Source organism: Schistocerca gregaria, chromosome 1, assembly GCF_023897955.1.
Source record: "Schistocerca gregaria isolate iqSchGreg1 chromosome 1, iqSchGreg1.2, whole genome shotgun sequence".
NCBI classification, from domain to species: Eukaryota; Metazoa; Arthropoda; class Insecta; order Orthoptera; family Acrididae; genus Schistocerca; species Schistocerca gregaria.
Genome location: NC_064920.1, coordinates 1,105,938,064 through 1,105,953,117, shown reverse-complemented (window position 1 = coordinate 1,105,953,117; position 15,054 = coordinate 1,105,938,064). Strand labels below are relative to the sequence as shown.

General features: G+C 41.6%; 1 protein-coding gene across 2 annotated transcripts in view; it reads left to right on the top strand.

Annotated features, from left to right (window-relative positions):
• Window positions 1-15,054, top strand: part of LOC126282953 (trypsin-like) — a 68,351-nt gene that overhangs the window by 34,830 nt on the left and 18,467 nt on the right. For both annotated transcript variants that reach the window (XM_049982233.1, XM_049982234.1), the window contains exons 4-5: window positions 2,311-2,446; window positions 9,656-9,772. In XM_049982233.1, coding sequence (XP_049838190.1) covers window positions 2,311-2,446; window positions 9,656-9,772 — 253 coding nt within the window. The remainder of the gene's footprint in view (window positions 1-2,310; window positions 2,447-9,655; window positions 9,773-15,054) is intronic.

Below are 15,054 nucleotides of genomic sequence, written 5' to 3'. Positions count from 1 at the left end.
AAAATTAGCTTCTTTTCCTAAAACACAGAAGCGTTTACCCAATTTCAGATGGTTCTAATGGCTCTGAGCACTATGGGGCCCAACTTCTGAGGTCATTAGTCCCCTAGAACTTAGAACTAGTTAAACCTAACTAACCTAAGGACATCACACACATCCATGCTCGAGGCAGGATTCGAACCTGCGACCGTGGCGGTCTCGCGGTTTCAGACTACAGCGCCTAGAACCGCACGGCCACTTCGGCAGGCCCCAATTTCACATCACTAACGTGATTACGTAATGACAACTGCGACATAATTATGGAACAATCTACATTAATCAAACAGATGAGGACAAGTAAGGTTATTAGCTTATAATAAGTTCAATCTAAGTATAAAAATAGAGATTACTTCATTTATATTCTCACAAGCTCATACTTATTCTCAATTCACCAGCTACCGATGACCCTTACTGCATTGGAAACAAAAATGTGTTGTCACTCGCAGTAGATAACAAAGTTTCACAGATTATCTATGTGACAAAATATTCTCCTCTTGCATGCTATCATTAGCAAAACATCCATTTCGGTAACTCTGGCCGTTTATGAGTCATAACGGAAGTTATGAATATTTCACTTCCACTCTACTCTTTGGGCATACAGACGGAAAGGATTGCACTACGTATAATCCATGTTCTCGAGATTGGCGATAGTGTAGGTCTCGTCTCAAGTTCCAAGTAAAATTCATATGGTAGCTCCATTTTGTATAAAGCAATATGGTCAATAAGCTGCACCAAACGCAAACTTCGAGCGTCCCCTGTTTCTCATTCCAAACGTTTCAGGACCTTACTGAATATACACTGAAGCGCCGAAGAAACTGGTATAGTCATGCGTATTCAAATAAAGAGATATGTAAACAGCCAGAATACGGCACAACGGCGCAACGCCTATATAAGGCAAAGAGTATCTGGCAAAGTTATTAGATCGGTTACTGCCGCTACAATGGTAGGTTCTCAAGATTTAAGTGAGTCTGAACGCGGCATTATGGTCGGCGCTCTCTGCTCTCTGCACTTCATACAACTCTGCTTATTTGTAAATGCACGCAAAGCGTGACCGAGGGCTCAGTGTCCGTCCCAAATATATATATATGTCACTGGGTGTGAGCACCGATGTTACGAATTGAGCCTGGTCACGGTCCTGAAATTCCGTCATGGCCAGCAAGGGTGTGGCGACACTTGCGAATGGTAATCATATTCCTGTCTGAAAGGCCGATTTGTTGTCCATCATTACAGTAGAGATACGCGGAGCTACCTTCGAGGTCTCTCTCTTGTTGAGGAAGTTCAGTCTCAAACCACTAACCCGTTCCTGCTGTTTCAACTGGTTCCCTAATTTCTCTTCTTCCATATACCAATTTTAAAAATGGCTCTAAGCACTATCAAACTTAACATCTGAGGTCATCAGTCTCCTAGGCTTAGAACTACTTAAACCTAACTAACCTAAGGAAATCACACGCATCGATGCCCGAGGCAAGATTCGAACCTGCGACCGTACCAGTAGCGCGGTTCCGGACTGAAGCGCCTAGAACCACTCGGCCACAAGGGCCGGCTATTCCTATTTCAATTGATGTTGGAGCTGCAGTCCGTAAATGTGTCTTTCCTCTGTTATGTGTGTCATCATGGTTATGTTTCATTGACTTCTTGCGCTGCTTTGCGTTTCTCTCGGGAAGCATTCAAATATGCCCTTCAAGTCCTAAAATAGAGCATTGGTTTTCTCCCGAAATTTTTGTCTGGCCATTGAATGTGTGATGATGAAATGCTGGATGCTTCCCTCTAGGCGAATACCATACGGCCCTTATAATTATTATTCGCGTCCTCCCTGAATGTAGGTTCCATGATACTTGAGTAAATCTTTCCAGATATAGAGACAATAATGGTTACTACATTCAAGATTATCCTCCTTCTTAAGTATGTGAGTGATTGTTGCGGCTTTCCACTCTCTAGTGGTTTACTTTGTCTTCTACACATCCAACACAGTTTTAAGTAGCAGGTCTTCTGTTTATTCTCCAAGTATTTAACCATCTTTGGTTTGATGCCATCGTGCTTTGTTCTCTTTCCACTTTTTAGCTTTAGAACAGCTGTACGCTCTTCTTTCATTTGATATTCACTCGAATTCAGTAGACTGTGGAATTATTCTCTGCCTCGCTCCATTATTTCTGTTTCTGTTCGTTTATACGAATTTCACGCAAATTCCCATTCTCGTGTACACTGAGATGCAGTATGTAGCAATAATAGTTTTTTGTAAGATACAGATGCAGTAATAAAGTCTTATGTCTGCAGCTACGACGTATTGGAGGTGCGAGCAGGCGTCACCAATCTGAAGGAGGAGGGATCGCTGCATGCGGTTGACGTCACCACCGTTCATCCACAGTACGATGCGTCTGACTCTTGGGTCAACGATATTGCCTTACTTAAAGTGAGTATTTTGTAGGTGCAAGGAAACTGAAAAGTCAAAGTTATCAAAAATACCTTGCAATGAGGAAACTGGAAGGACAAACTGAGTGTACGAAAGAGAAAATATTAGGTTTGTTTAAACAAGCGTTAGGAGACCTTAGGAACCGGAGGCCGTGCTACGCGATCAAGTGCTTTGGCGAGCGCAGAAAGTCGTTCGACGAAGTCCCGCTACCTAGACGTTTTTTCACGTCAGGAAATAAGTGCCATGTTTACCTGACATGATCATTCAGCGTAGGAGGCGGTCTATAATTTTGTATCGTAGTCCTCTTTTGAAAACTAACAGTTAGGATCGCTCTGTTAACTAAGTTACTGGGTTACTAGTTACGGAAATCAGTGTTGCCATCTTCAGATCCGTAAAACCGGGCACTCGTAGTTATATAATACAATATAATTCGAATATTATGAATTACCTCGAAGAGAGTGGCCTATTGACACACAGTCAACATGGTTTTAGAGAACATCGTGACTGTGGAACGCAACTAGCTCTTTATTCACACGAAGTGTTGAGTGCTATTGACAACGGATTTCAAATTGATTCCATATCTCTAAATTTCCAGGAGGCTTTTGGCACTATCTCACAAGCTGCTTGTAATTCAGTTGCCTGGTTATGGAATATCGTGTCAGTTATGTGACTGGTTTCGTGATATCCTGTCAAAGAGGTCATAGTTAGTGGTAACTGACGAAAAGTTATCGAGTAAAACAGAAGTGATTTCTTGCGTCCCCCAAGGCAGTGTTACAACCCCTCTGCTGTTCCGTATCTATATAAACGATTTAGCAGGCAATCTGAGCTGGCGACTTAGGTTGTTTGTAGATCATGCTGTCGTTTATCGTCTAGTAAAGTCATCAGAAGATCAAAACAAATTGCAAAACGATTTAGAAAAGATATCTGTATGGTGCGAAAATCGACTATTTACCCTAAATAATGAAAAGTGTGATGACATGCACATGATTGGGAAAAGGAATTCGATAAACTTCGGTTACACGATAAATCTAACAAATCTGAAGGCCGTAAATTCAACTAAATACCTAAGAATTACAATTACGAACAACTAAAATTGGAAAGCAGACATGGAAAATGTTGTGGGCCAGACGAACCAAAGACTGCGATTTATTGGCAGAACACTTAAGAGATGAATAGATCTTCTAAAGAGACTGACTACACTATGGTTATCCGTACTCGTTTTGAGTACTGCTGCATCATGTGGGATCCTTACCAGGTACTATCTACAAAGTACACGGAGAAAGTTCGAAGAAGAGCAGCACATTTTGTATTATCGAGAAACAGATGAAAGAATGTCACTGACATGATGCAGCGTTGGGGTGGACATAATTAAAACCAAGGTGTTTCTCGTTGCGGAGAAATCTTTTCACGAAGTTTCAACTAGCAACTTTCTCCTCCGAATGAGAAAATATTTTGTTGGCGCCGCCATAAATAAGGAGAAACGATCATCATTATAAAATAAGGGAAATCAGAGCTCCCACGGAAAGATATAGCTGTTTGTTTTTCATCGCACTGTTCGAGATTGGACTAACAGGGAACTGATGTGGCCGGCCTCGGTGGCCGAGCGGTTGTAGGCGCTGCAGTCCGGAACCATCCGGCGGCTACGGTCGCATGTTCGAATACTGCCTCGGGCATGGATGTGTGTGATGTCCTTAGGTTAGTTAGGTTTAAGTAGTTCTAAGTCTAGGGAACTGATGACCTCAGGTGTTATGTCCCATAGTGCTTAGAGCCATTTGAACCATTTTGAATTATTGTAAAGGGGGTTCGCTGAATCCCCTGCCAGGCATTTAAGTGTGATTTGCGGAGTATCCATGGAGATGTAGATGTAGAATGCTTAAACTACCTCATGTGACAGATGGATGTAATCACTGTATTACGTTAGTAACACTACCCGGTTTAATGGACACGACGATGGTAGTATACAGGGTGGTCCATTGATAGTGACCGGGCCAAGTATCTCATGAAATAAGCATCAAACGAAAAAGCTACAAAGAACGAAACTCGTCCAGCTTGAAGGGGCAAACCAGACGGCGCTATGGTTGGCCCGCTAGATGGCACTGCCATAGGTCGCACGGATATCAACTGCGTTTTTTAAAAATAGGAACCCCCATTTTTTATTACATGTTCGTAGAGTGCGTAATGAAATATGAATGTTTTTGTTGGACCACTTTTTTCGCTTTGTGATAGATGGCGCTGTAATAGTCACAAACGTATAAGTACGTGGTATCACGTAACATTCCGCCACTGATGACGGTATTTGCTTCGTGATACATTACCCGTGTTAAAATGGACCGTTTACCAATTGCTGAAGAGGTCGATATCGTGTTAGTGTATGGCTACTGTGACCAAAATGCCCAACAGAGGACGACAACGTCCAACTGTCCGGACTGTTTACCGGATAGTTACGTTATTTAAGAAAACAGGAAGTATTCAGCCACATGTGAAACGTCATCCACGACCTGCAACAAATGACGATGCCCAAGTAGGTGTTTTAGCTGCTGTCGCTGCTAATCCGCACATCAGTAACAAACAAATTGAGCGAAAATCGGGAATCCCAAAAACGTCGGTGTTGAGAATGCTACATCAACATCGATTGCACCCGTACCATATTTCTACGCACCAGGAATTGCATGGCGACGTCTTTGAACGTCGTGTACAGTTCTGCCACTGGGCACAAGAGAAATTTCGGAACGATGACAGGTTTTTTGCACGCGTTCTATTTAGCGACGAAGCGTCATTCACCAACAGTGGTAACGTAAACCGGCATAAAATGCACTACTGGGCAACGGAAAATCCACGATGGCTGCGACAAGTGGAACATCAGCGACCTTGACGGGTTAATGTATGGTGCGGCATTATGGGAGAAACGATAATCGGCCCCCATTTTATCGATGGCACTCTAAATGGTGCAGTGTATGCTGATTTCCTACGTTATGTTCTGCCGATCTTACCACAAGATATTTCACTGCATGACAGAATGGTGATGTTCTTCCAACATGATGGATGTCCGGCACATATCTCGCGTGCGGTTGAAGCGGTACTGAACAGCATATTTCATGACAGGTGGATTGGTCGTCGAAGCACCATGGCCCGCACGTTCTCCGGATCTGACATCCCCGGATTTCTTTCTGTGGGGAAAGTTGAAGGATATTTGCTATCGTGATCCACCGACAACGCCTGAAAACATGCGTCAGCGCGTTGTCAATGCATGTGCATACATTGCGGAAGGCGAACTACTCGTTGTTGGGAGGAATGTCGTTACACGTATTGCCAAATGCATTGATGTTGACGGACATCATTTTGAGCATTTATTGCATTAATGTGGTATTTACAGGTAATCACGCTGTAACAGCACGCGTTCTCAGAAATAATAAGTGCACAAAGGTACATGTATCAAATTGGAACAACCGAAATAAAATGTTCAAACGTGCCTACGTTCTGTAATTTAATTTAAATACCTACCTTTACCAACAGTTCGACTAAATTTGTGATTATTACATCGCCATCTATCACAAAGCGAAAAAAGTGGTCCAACTGAAACATTCATATTTCTTTACGTACTAAACGAATGTGTAATAAAAAATGGGGGTTCTTATTTTAAAAAACGCAGTTGATATCCGTTTGACCTATGGCAGTGCCATGTAGCGGGCCAACCATATTGCCATCATTTTATGAATAACATACTTTCTAAGTAGATACTGATGTCTAAGTAGAGTCCAGAGCCCGAAAATATCTTTTACCACAATCTTAGCAATACTAACGTATTTCCCACAACGTGTATACTGAGGTGAGCGATAATTTACGACTAGAGCAAAATATTTGAAAAGGTTTAAATTTCCTTAATCATAATTGAGTTTTATTCACAACATAGTTTTTAAAGATATATAGAAGTGTAAGAATGGTGCCGAACCTGAAAATGTAACTATGCGAAAAGTCACATTCACTACTATTACTTAAATTTTTCGGTTAAGTGTTAAGGAAAAACTTAAATCACTTACGGAATCTCATATACGAAATCATTAAAAACAGTACTTTTTGAAAAAGTTAAAATAAGTAATACATGACCGGATAATAATATTTTCAAGATCAGTTTGCAGTCCCCTGCACCCCCCCCCCCCCCCCCACTCCTTGCGAGAGTTAATGGGTCACATACGACTGGGTTCTTATTTAGTCTCAATGCCCAGATGAACTGGACTTCTAGCGCTATAACTTACTTCGTGATTCTGTGCGGCCGCTTTTTCCAATGTTATCTTCGCAATGCTCACGGAAACAGTACATGGGGCATTGAACGATATTCTGAAGTACACTTGTAAATTAACATTTCTTGAAATTTTCCAGATGGATTAAGCCAGGAACAGTGACAGCATATACGTCCCTAAATCAGACAGAATTCCCTCAGTTTGGTGGTTGTGGCCATTACAAGACCATTGCAGTAGATACAATGTTTATCTAAATGTTAGTAGTAAAGTAAGTAGTGTCGGCTTTTCCATTACGAAAAGTGTCTTTGTTTTAGCATATTATGTGTTATCTCCTGACAAATGATAAATCTAGGTCATTGCACACAGGTGCTGGAATATCTGATCGTTTACCGCGACAATTCATTCCCTCGGTTCATTTCCGTCATTGCGTAGCAGAACAATTTCATATTTCACTAACTTACAGCAACTAACAAGGATTTAGTTTTAAATTTATTTAATTACTCTTTAGCGTTATCGTGTGCTTTCTCCAATCGATCAGTGGCTATAAAAAGCATGGTTCGAGCAAACTAATATCAACGTTCATGTGATTTTGTGCAAATCACTCTTGGTATCCAACACATCCCTATGAGCACCTTGAGAAGCACTTACCAGTAGTTGTCATCGTGGTTTTATATCGCTTCTACCAAAGAAACATTTCAGCTATGCAAAAGATATTTCAGACGGTAATGGCCCCATATTGTTGTCTAACATAGACTACAACAGGGTGACAAAGTTCAAGTCCAGAGATTTTCGAGCTCTCGGAAAACATTATATTTGACTGAAATTACAATGAGATCCAGACTAGTAGCTGCTTACAGGCGTTGATAAATATAAACGGGGACAGTTGAAAATGTGTGCCCCCACCAGGACTCGAACCCAGGATCTCCTGGTTAGATGGCAGATGCTCTATCTGACTGAGCCACAGAGGAGACAGTCGCACAATCCTCTGTGTCCTTGGTGGCTCAGTCGGATAGAGCATCTGCCATCCAACCAGGAGATCCTGGGTTCGGATCCCGCTTACAGCACACATTTCCAACTGTCCCTGTTGAAATTTATCAACGCCTGTAAGCAGCTAATGCTCTGGATTTCATTGTAATTTCATTCTTCAGTGTCCGAAGAAACAAATACCATCTTTATATATCTTTCTTTCACTGGTGCCATGTCCTACGTTGACGCAGGGTCAGCATGTTAGGAACGGATTTGGCGAGGTTAGTGGAAAGGGGTGACCGGATGCCCTTCCTGCCGCCACCCCGTACCCCCCAGAATGGAATTAGTGTACCCCAGCTGTCTGCGTCTAGTGTAATCCATGGAATGGTGCGAATGTGTTCAGATGTCTGCGAGTCGAATAACTGAGGCGGAACGTGGGGACCAGCCCGGTATTCACCTAGCGGGATGTGAAAAACCGCCTAAAAACCATATCCAGGCTGGCCGGCACACCGACCGACGACGGTAATCCACTGGGCGGATTCGATCCGGGGCCGGTGCGCCTACCAGAGTCCAGGAAGCAGCGCGTTAGCGATCTCGGCTAACCTGACGTGTATATATAAAAAAAGTGGTTTATAAAGACACATCTTTCGTGGGTGAGTTACATTTCATTAAGATTCCTCCGATGAATCTGAGTCTGGTATGTGCTTTTCCCGCTACCTGTTTTATATGGTCATTGCACTTAAGGTCGCTCTGGGTAGTTACGCCTGGGTATTTTACGGCTGACGCTTTCTGTAGCTGTTTGTCATCAATAGTGTAGCTATACAGTAATGGATTTCTTTTCCTACGTATGCGCAATATGTTACATCTATTTACGTTCAGGGTCAACTGCCAGAGTCTGCACCGTTCGTCATTTCTCTGCAGGTCGTTCTGCAAATTCTTACTGTCTTCTGGCGTTGCTACTTTGACACAGAGAACGGCATCATCTGCGAATAGCCTTGAAGAGCATCCGACGCTATTTACTACATCATTTATACAAATTGTTTCAGCTTCCAACTCACAATTATACGTCACATCGAAGCGTTTAGTGCTAACGGACGACGTTCTTACAGAACAGATCTTAACATAGTGAGAGCGAGCCACTATGCTCTCTATTACTTATAGGTTCAGTACGAACAAACAAATTCTAATCTAGACTAGTGTTCTTACTCCTTTACTCTCTTAGGATTCTTAGGATTATATTGTATTCCTTTTTTATGAGTAATACTTAAATATTTCAGTTACACTAATTAAAGTTTATTTTTGTTAAAACTACGGCTTAAGGACGTCGAAGAGTGGTTACGGTCTCTCTCTAGTCCCGAGTCGATGCACTTTCAAAAAATTATTTCGCCCTCATAAATTCCTCTAATCGACACGGGATTTACTTTTCTGTTTCCAGAAACGATATACTTGTTGTTAGCGCCTCCACTTCCTCCGCTTATGCTGCACAATCTGTGACTAACCTCTCCATACATGGGATGTTAACTATAATCTTCCTTCCTTCCTCCTCAGCCGTTGCTTTTTTCTACTTTGTGCTACATTAAGGCAGGCGACAAGACCGCTTGTTATTGCTGTTTACATGAAGTCGTACAGGAAATTACCATGAGTCGATTTGATGCATCACCCACCCACGGGATGCTGAAAAGTTAGAGTATGTGGATGTATATGTCGACCAAGTGTATACTGCATTTAAGTCTGTTCATCTCAAGCCACTAGATTCAAGGAAAAGACGATAGTCCTGATTCAGCGCTGAACTACCACATCATAGTTAAAGTTGATACAAGCCAATTCCAAAGTAAATTACAAGGCAGAGAATTTGCTGATGTTAAAGCCCAACCTAACTTTTATAATGAATGTTTTTTTTTATCAGTTTGGAGTGGCACTATTTCCGTTGACGCTGTGTTCTCCAGTCACTCAGGGCCATTAATTTCAGCAGTTACACAACTATTTTGTTGTTCCGCTTCTGCAGGTATCACCAGCCTTTCCAATTGACGGGGTCACGGTGGCACCAGTACAGCTGCCAGCGCAAGGAGAGGAGGTTCCAGATGGCGCCAACGTCACAGTGATCGGATGGGGAAGTCTCTGGGTAAGAACTGTCTGCCTACCTTCAAATATCAGTTCGTGAAGAACGCTACCACTAGTGAACTGACATTTCTTTTTTCAGTTTCTTAATTCTCACTTCGTGCAGTGCTAGAACCTGTTCTAATCCATTTTCATACGCTTCTGTTTCAAGTAGTTCTTCACAAAATGTTTGTCATCTTGGTAAGTCAGCTATTTGTCACACTATGCTAGATGATTTAAAAGTTAAGATGTCAGATAAAAAAATGGCCAAAAATGTGAGGAAACGTTCATCACACTGTACTACAATAGCGTGCTATACGTATGTTACACTATGTGTTTACGAACATGATGCCAAAGGTGCCTTCTGGTAGATTAACTTGCAGACAAGTGTATCTGTTGTGACCAGCTTTTCAGATGGCAATGGAAGGGGAAGAGGCCGGTGTCCCTCCGTCGTACGGCAACGTATGCCCTTTACCTACAAAACATTCTCCAGTCCGACTTTCGACTCTTTCCAACACCTAACAAGCGGAACTCCCCATCGCACCCCTATCATATTTTGTGGTAACATGGCTTAGTGGATAGCCCACCAAAAACTGAACACAGATCGAGCATGGCAACAGGAAGAAGGTGTAGTGAACTGTAAAAAAAGAAGGAAAATAGAAACAGTGAACGCCCAAGATCAAGATGTTCAATATCGAACGAATTGCCAGAAACACGGCGTCATGGCTTTGAGGTCACGGTGTTGGACTTCAAGGCGGGAGATTCGTATTCAAATCTCCCTCGTTCGCCCCCCCCCCCCTTTTCTTCCTAAATTATGAACTTTCCCTGACGTCATTGACGTGTCTGTTCTCCTTCTGCAGTCTTGGCAACTGCCATACAATGTATTTATTGGTTATAGAATATGAGTCATGTGGTAAGAATGTATTACCATCGCAAGTAAATGTCATGAATATTAAGAGCAGGTGAGATGCTGCATCTCTCGCAGAAATAAAAGTAACAAATAAACGGGCGTGGACTACGTTACAACAAAGGAATTAAAGAGTCATAACACGTGGTCCTTGTGTAGGACAGATAGGTGGTAAGTACGCCTGGAGGTCATTTCATTACTCCTCGCTGTTGCAAATGGATGTTACACCACGACACAGGTACAAGTATGAATACAGCGAACAGGAACGACAATAACCGGACGGTAAGTTTATAATTTTCTTGAAAAAAAAAGTTACGAGGGAGAGAATATTCGACCGTCGCCCACTGTGATCCCTCTCTGTTTAACATTAAATAGATTCGTTCTCTAAGATTTTATCATTTAGTAACTAGAAGGGGACTACCGGGAACTGAGAATATCTCGCCAAGCGTGCCGGACAGAAGGTCGACGTCTAGGCGAATGAGGCTTGTTTCTCGCTTCCTTCATAAGAAAAAGGAGAAGAGACCGAAGATCTGCTAGATCTTCAGTCCATAGTAAGTTCTAGAATACTCATTTTCGAAAAAGAGTTTCAGTTAAACAGTTTCAAATTTATGAAAATAAAGGGTCTCTGTGCCTTACAAGCACAACGTTTCAGATTCTCAGTTAATTTTTTTTCCTTTTATTTCCATAAATTATCCGGATTAACTGTAAAAAGTCTTAAATAGCACAAGGAAAATACCCCGATTAAGGGGATTGGACGTCAAACGGGCCGACTTGGAACAGGAGAGGCACCACACGACATTTTAATTTCCACTGTCTATACTTTTACAAATAAATTCATAAAAATTTGTCAACACGACCAGGAAGGATTCAAACTCACAGCAATGTAATATCAAAAGTACAACAAAATGAATTTTTTTACGTGTGAAATTTCATCATTTTTTACTTACTATTGGCTGCATTTGTTGCTATAGGTACACTTTCCTTCGCAAGTAAGAAAGACTCTTCGATGAATTTTGCACAGCATACAAACCATGCTTCAGGTGTATTTAATTAGTGAAAAAATGAATGAGCTGTTACATTTTATACTTCATGATTAGAAAAAAACTCAAATTTTATGGTTAATTATCTCAAATTTTTAGCACGGTTTTAATAGATTTGGAAAATTCTAGAGTTTCATACACCTGTACGTATGATTTGCATGCTGTGCAAAATTCATTTAAAAATCTCCCTTACTCTTGTAGAAAAGTGTACCTATAGCAACGAATGCAGCCAATGGTAAGTGAAAAAATGATGACATTTCACATGTAAAAAAATATGTTTTGTTATACTTTTGAACTTCCACTGCTATGAGCGTGATTCCTGAACCCTTCCTGGTCATGCTGACAAAGTTTTATGACTTATTCGTAAAAGTATAGACAGTGGAAATTGAAATGTCCTGTGGTGCCTCTCCTGCTCCAAGTCGGCCAGTTTGACGTCCGACTCCCCTAAAAAATAGAAAAAGCAAAAAAAAAAAAGGTCCTCCAAGCTGGAGAACTCTGGTTCAAGTCTCCTTCCGACCAGTAATTTTGTTTTTTTTTTTATTTTTTTGCTTAACTGGCTTAACGCAAGGGCTGGTATGGTTCGTCTCATAAGGACACTCCCGATTTCTTCCCCAGTGTGCTCCAAGTCTAGCGAGCCCGTCCTCGTCGGGCCGTTAAATGTTTATTTCCTCAGTAGCTGCTTTTCAGTTGAAGTAAGTTTGGAAAATAAGTAAATAGAAAACAAAAAAGCAAGCAGCCACTGTAAATGGCAAGATTTTCTCAGAAGCCGGATTGGTGCTGTTTGTGTGAGAAACGATGGCTACTTTCTTTTCCGAATCGGGCTATAATTTCAAGATGACGAAAAACAAAGCATTAGAAACGTAATGTCTCATCTCCGTGAAGTGTAATATGTTTGACGAAGTTCAGAGACCGAGACACAGGACATGTTATTTAGTGAAGAAAACAGTCAGTTTAATATATATATTTATTTATTACGCCGTTTCTTCGACAGCCATCATCAGATTAAAAATTTGAAAAAAGAGGTTCAGTGTCTGTATTAAAAACCTGAGCCTTATCCTCAGGAGATGCAGTTTCCCAACATACTTTGATTTGTAAGTTCAGAGCGTGTGGCCCGTGTGTTACATGTTCGACTGTGTGTGCTCTATCCGCGGTAGTACAGAAAGTCATGTGGAGGCTTGGATATCGGGACAGAATAACGGATTAATGGAGAAATCTACTCTTCAGTTTTGTAACATAGATAGATTTCGCCACAAATCTTCACTGGAATAAAGAATGGAACCTAAAATTAATTTTTGTTCTTGGCTAACACGTAAAGATCATCAGCTTGGAAAGAGGGATTTTACAACGGTATTACAGGACTGGATACAAACACAGATTTGAATATAGGTTCCGTTGGACTAAACGGCGGTGTGGAGTTATAATATTCTGAGAAGTGTATTTTTTTAGACCTAAATGCGTTGTACAAAAACTAGTAAAATCTCGACGCAGGCCAAAACTGAAATAGTAATACATACACATCTATACGGGTTCTCTGAAAATCACATTTAAGCGCCTGGCAGAAGGTTCATCGAACCACCTTCACAATTCTCTATTATTCCAATCTCGTATAGCGCGCGAAAAGAATGAACACCTACATTTTTCCGTATCAGCTCTAATTTCCCTTATTTTATCACACGGCACTGTGATTAGACTCACACACGTGTATACTATAAGGAAAAAGAAAAAAAAGAAAAGGAAAAAAAAAGACGCACAACGAAGGAATTATCGCTAAAAGTGATGGCAATGTCCAGACAAACAAATCATTACTATTTCAGAAAAATTTGATCATTTATTCAGGAGAAAGAGCTTTACAAATTGAGTAAATCAATAAGCCGTTCGTCAACATCTGGCCCTTTTGCAAGGAGTCATTCTGCTTGGCATTGGTAGGTAGAGTTGTTGGACATTCTCTTGAGGGCTATGTTGCCGAATTCTGTCCAGTTGTTGATTTAGATCATCAAAATGCCGAGCTGTTTGGAGAGACCTGTCCATAATGCTCTAAACGTTCTCTACTTTGGAGAGATCCAGCGACCTTGGTGACCAAAGTAGGGTTTTGCAAGCACGATGAGGATCAGTAGAAGCTCTCATAGTGTGCGGGCGTTGTCTTGCTGAAAAGCCGGCCGCGGTGGTCTCGCGGTTCTAGGCGCGCAGTCCGGAACCGTGTGACTGCTACGGTCGCAGGTTCGAATCCTGCCTCGGGCATGGATGTGTGTGATGTCCTTAGGTTAGTGAGGTTTAAGTAGTTCTAAGTTCTAAGGGACTGATGACCACAGCTGTTAAGTCCCATAGTGCTCTGAGCCATTTTTTTTTCTTGCTGAAAAGTAAGCCCAGGATGGCTTGCCAAGTAGGGCAACAAAACGGGGCGTAGAATATCTTTTCTACTACCTGTCTTCGTGCTTGCCACACCCAGCAACGTCGCCATTTGTCTCCTCAGTTGAGAACGTTAGGATCATTATGGGTAGGGCCCTCCAACCACCTCGGGATTTTGACGATCTAAGTCACCAACTGGACAGAATTCGGCACGATACTCCTCAGGAGGAGATTCTACAACCGTATCAATCAGTGCCAAGTCGAATATCAGCTCGCATTAGCGCCAGAGAAAGACCAACGTGTAATTGACTTACTCAGTTTGCGAAGCTCTTTTTCTTGAATAAATTATCCAATTTTTATGATACTATATAATTTGTTTGTCAGTACAAGTACATCACATCTATCGAATTCAATCCCTTTCGGATTATTCCTTCGAGTTTGTTTTTAAATATCGAATAATGATTGGGGTGGTAGCTGTACCATTCACTCATGTACTGTTCACACAATTCCTCTTTCTATCCACTCTAAATAAAAATGTGCTAGTTGTTGTTGTGGTCTTAAGTCCAGAGACTGGTTTTATGCAGCTCTCCATGCTACTCTATCCTGTGTAAGCTTCTTCATCTCCCAGTACCTACTGCAACATACATCCTTCTGAATCTGCTTAGTGTATTCATCTCTTGGTCTCCCTCTACGATTTTAGCCCTCCACACTGCCCTCCAATACTAAATTGGTGATCCCTTGATGGCTCAGAACATGTCCTACCAAACGATCCCTTCTTCTGGTCAAGTTGTGCCACAAACTTCTCTTCTCCCCAACCCTGTTCAACACTTCCTCATTAGTTATGTGATCTACCCATCTAATCTTCAACATTCTTGTGTAGCACCACCTTTCGAAAGCTTCTATTCTCTTCTTGTCCAAACTATTTATCGTCCACGTTTCACTTTCATACATGGCTACACTCCATACAAATACTTTCAGAAATGACTTCCTGACACTTAAATCTATACTCGATGT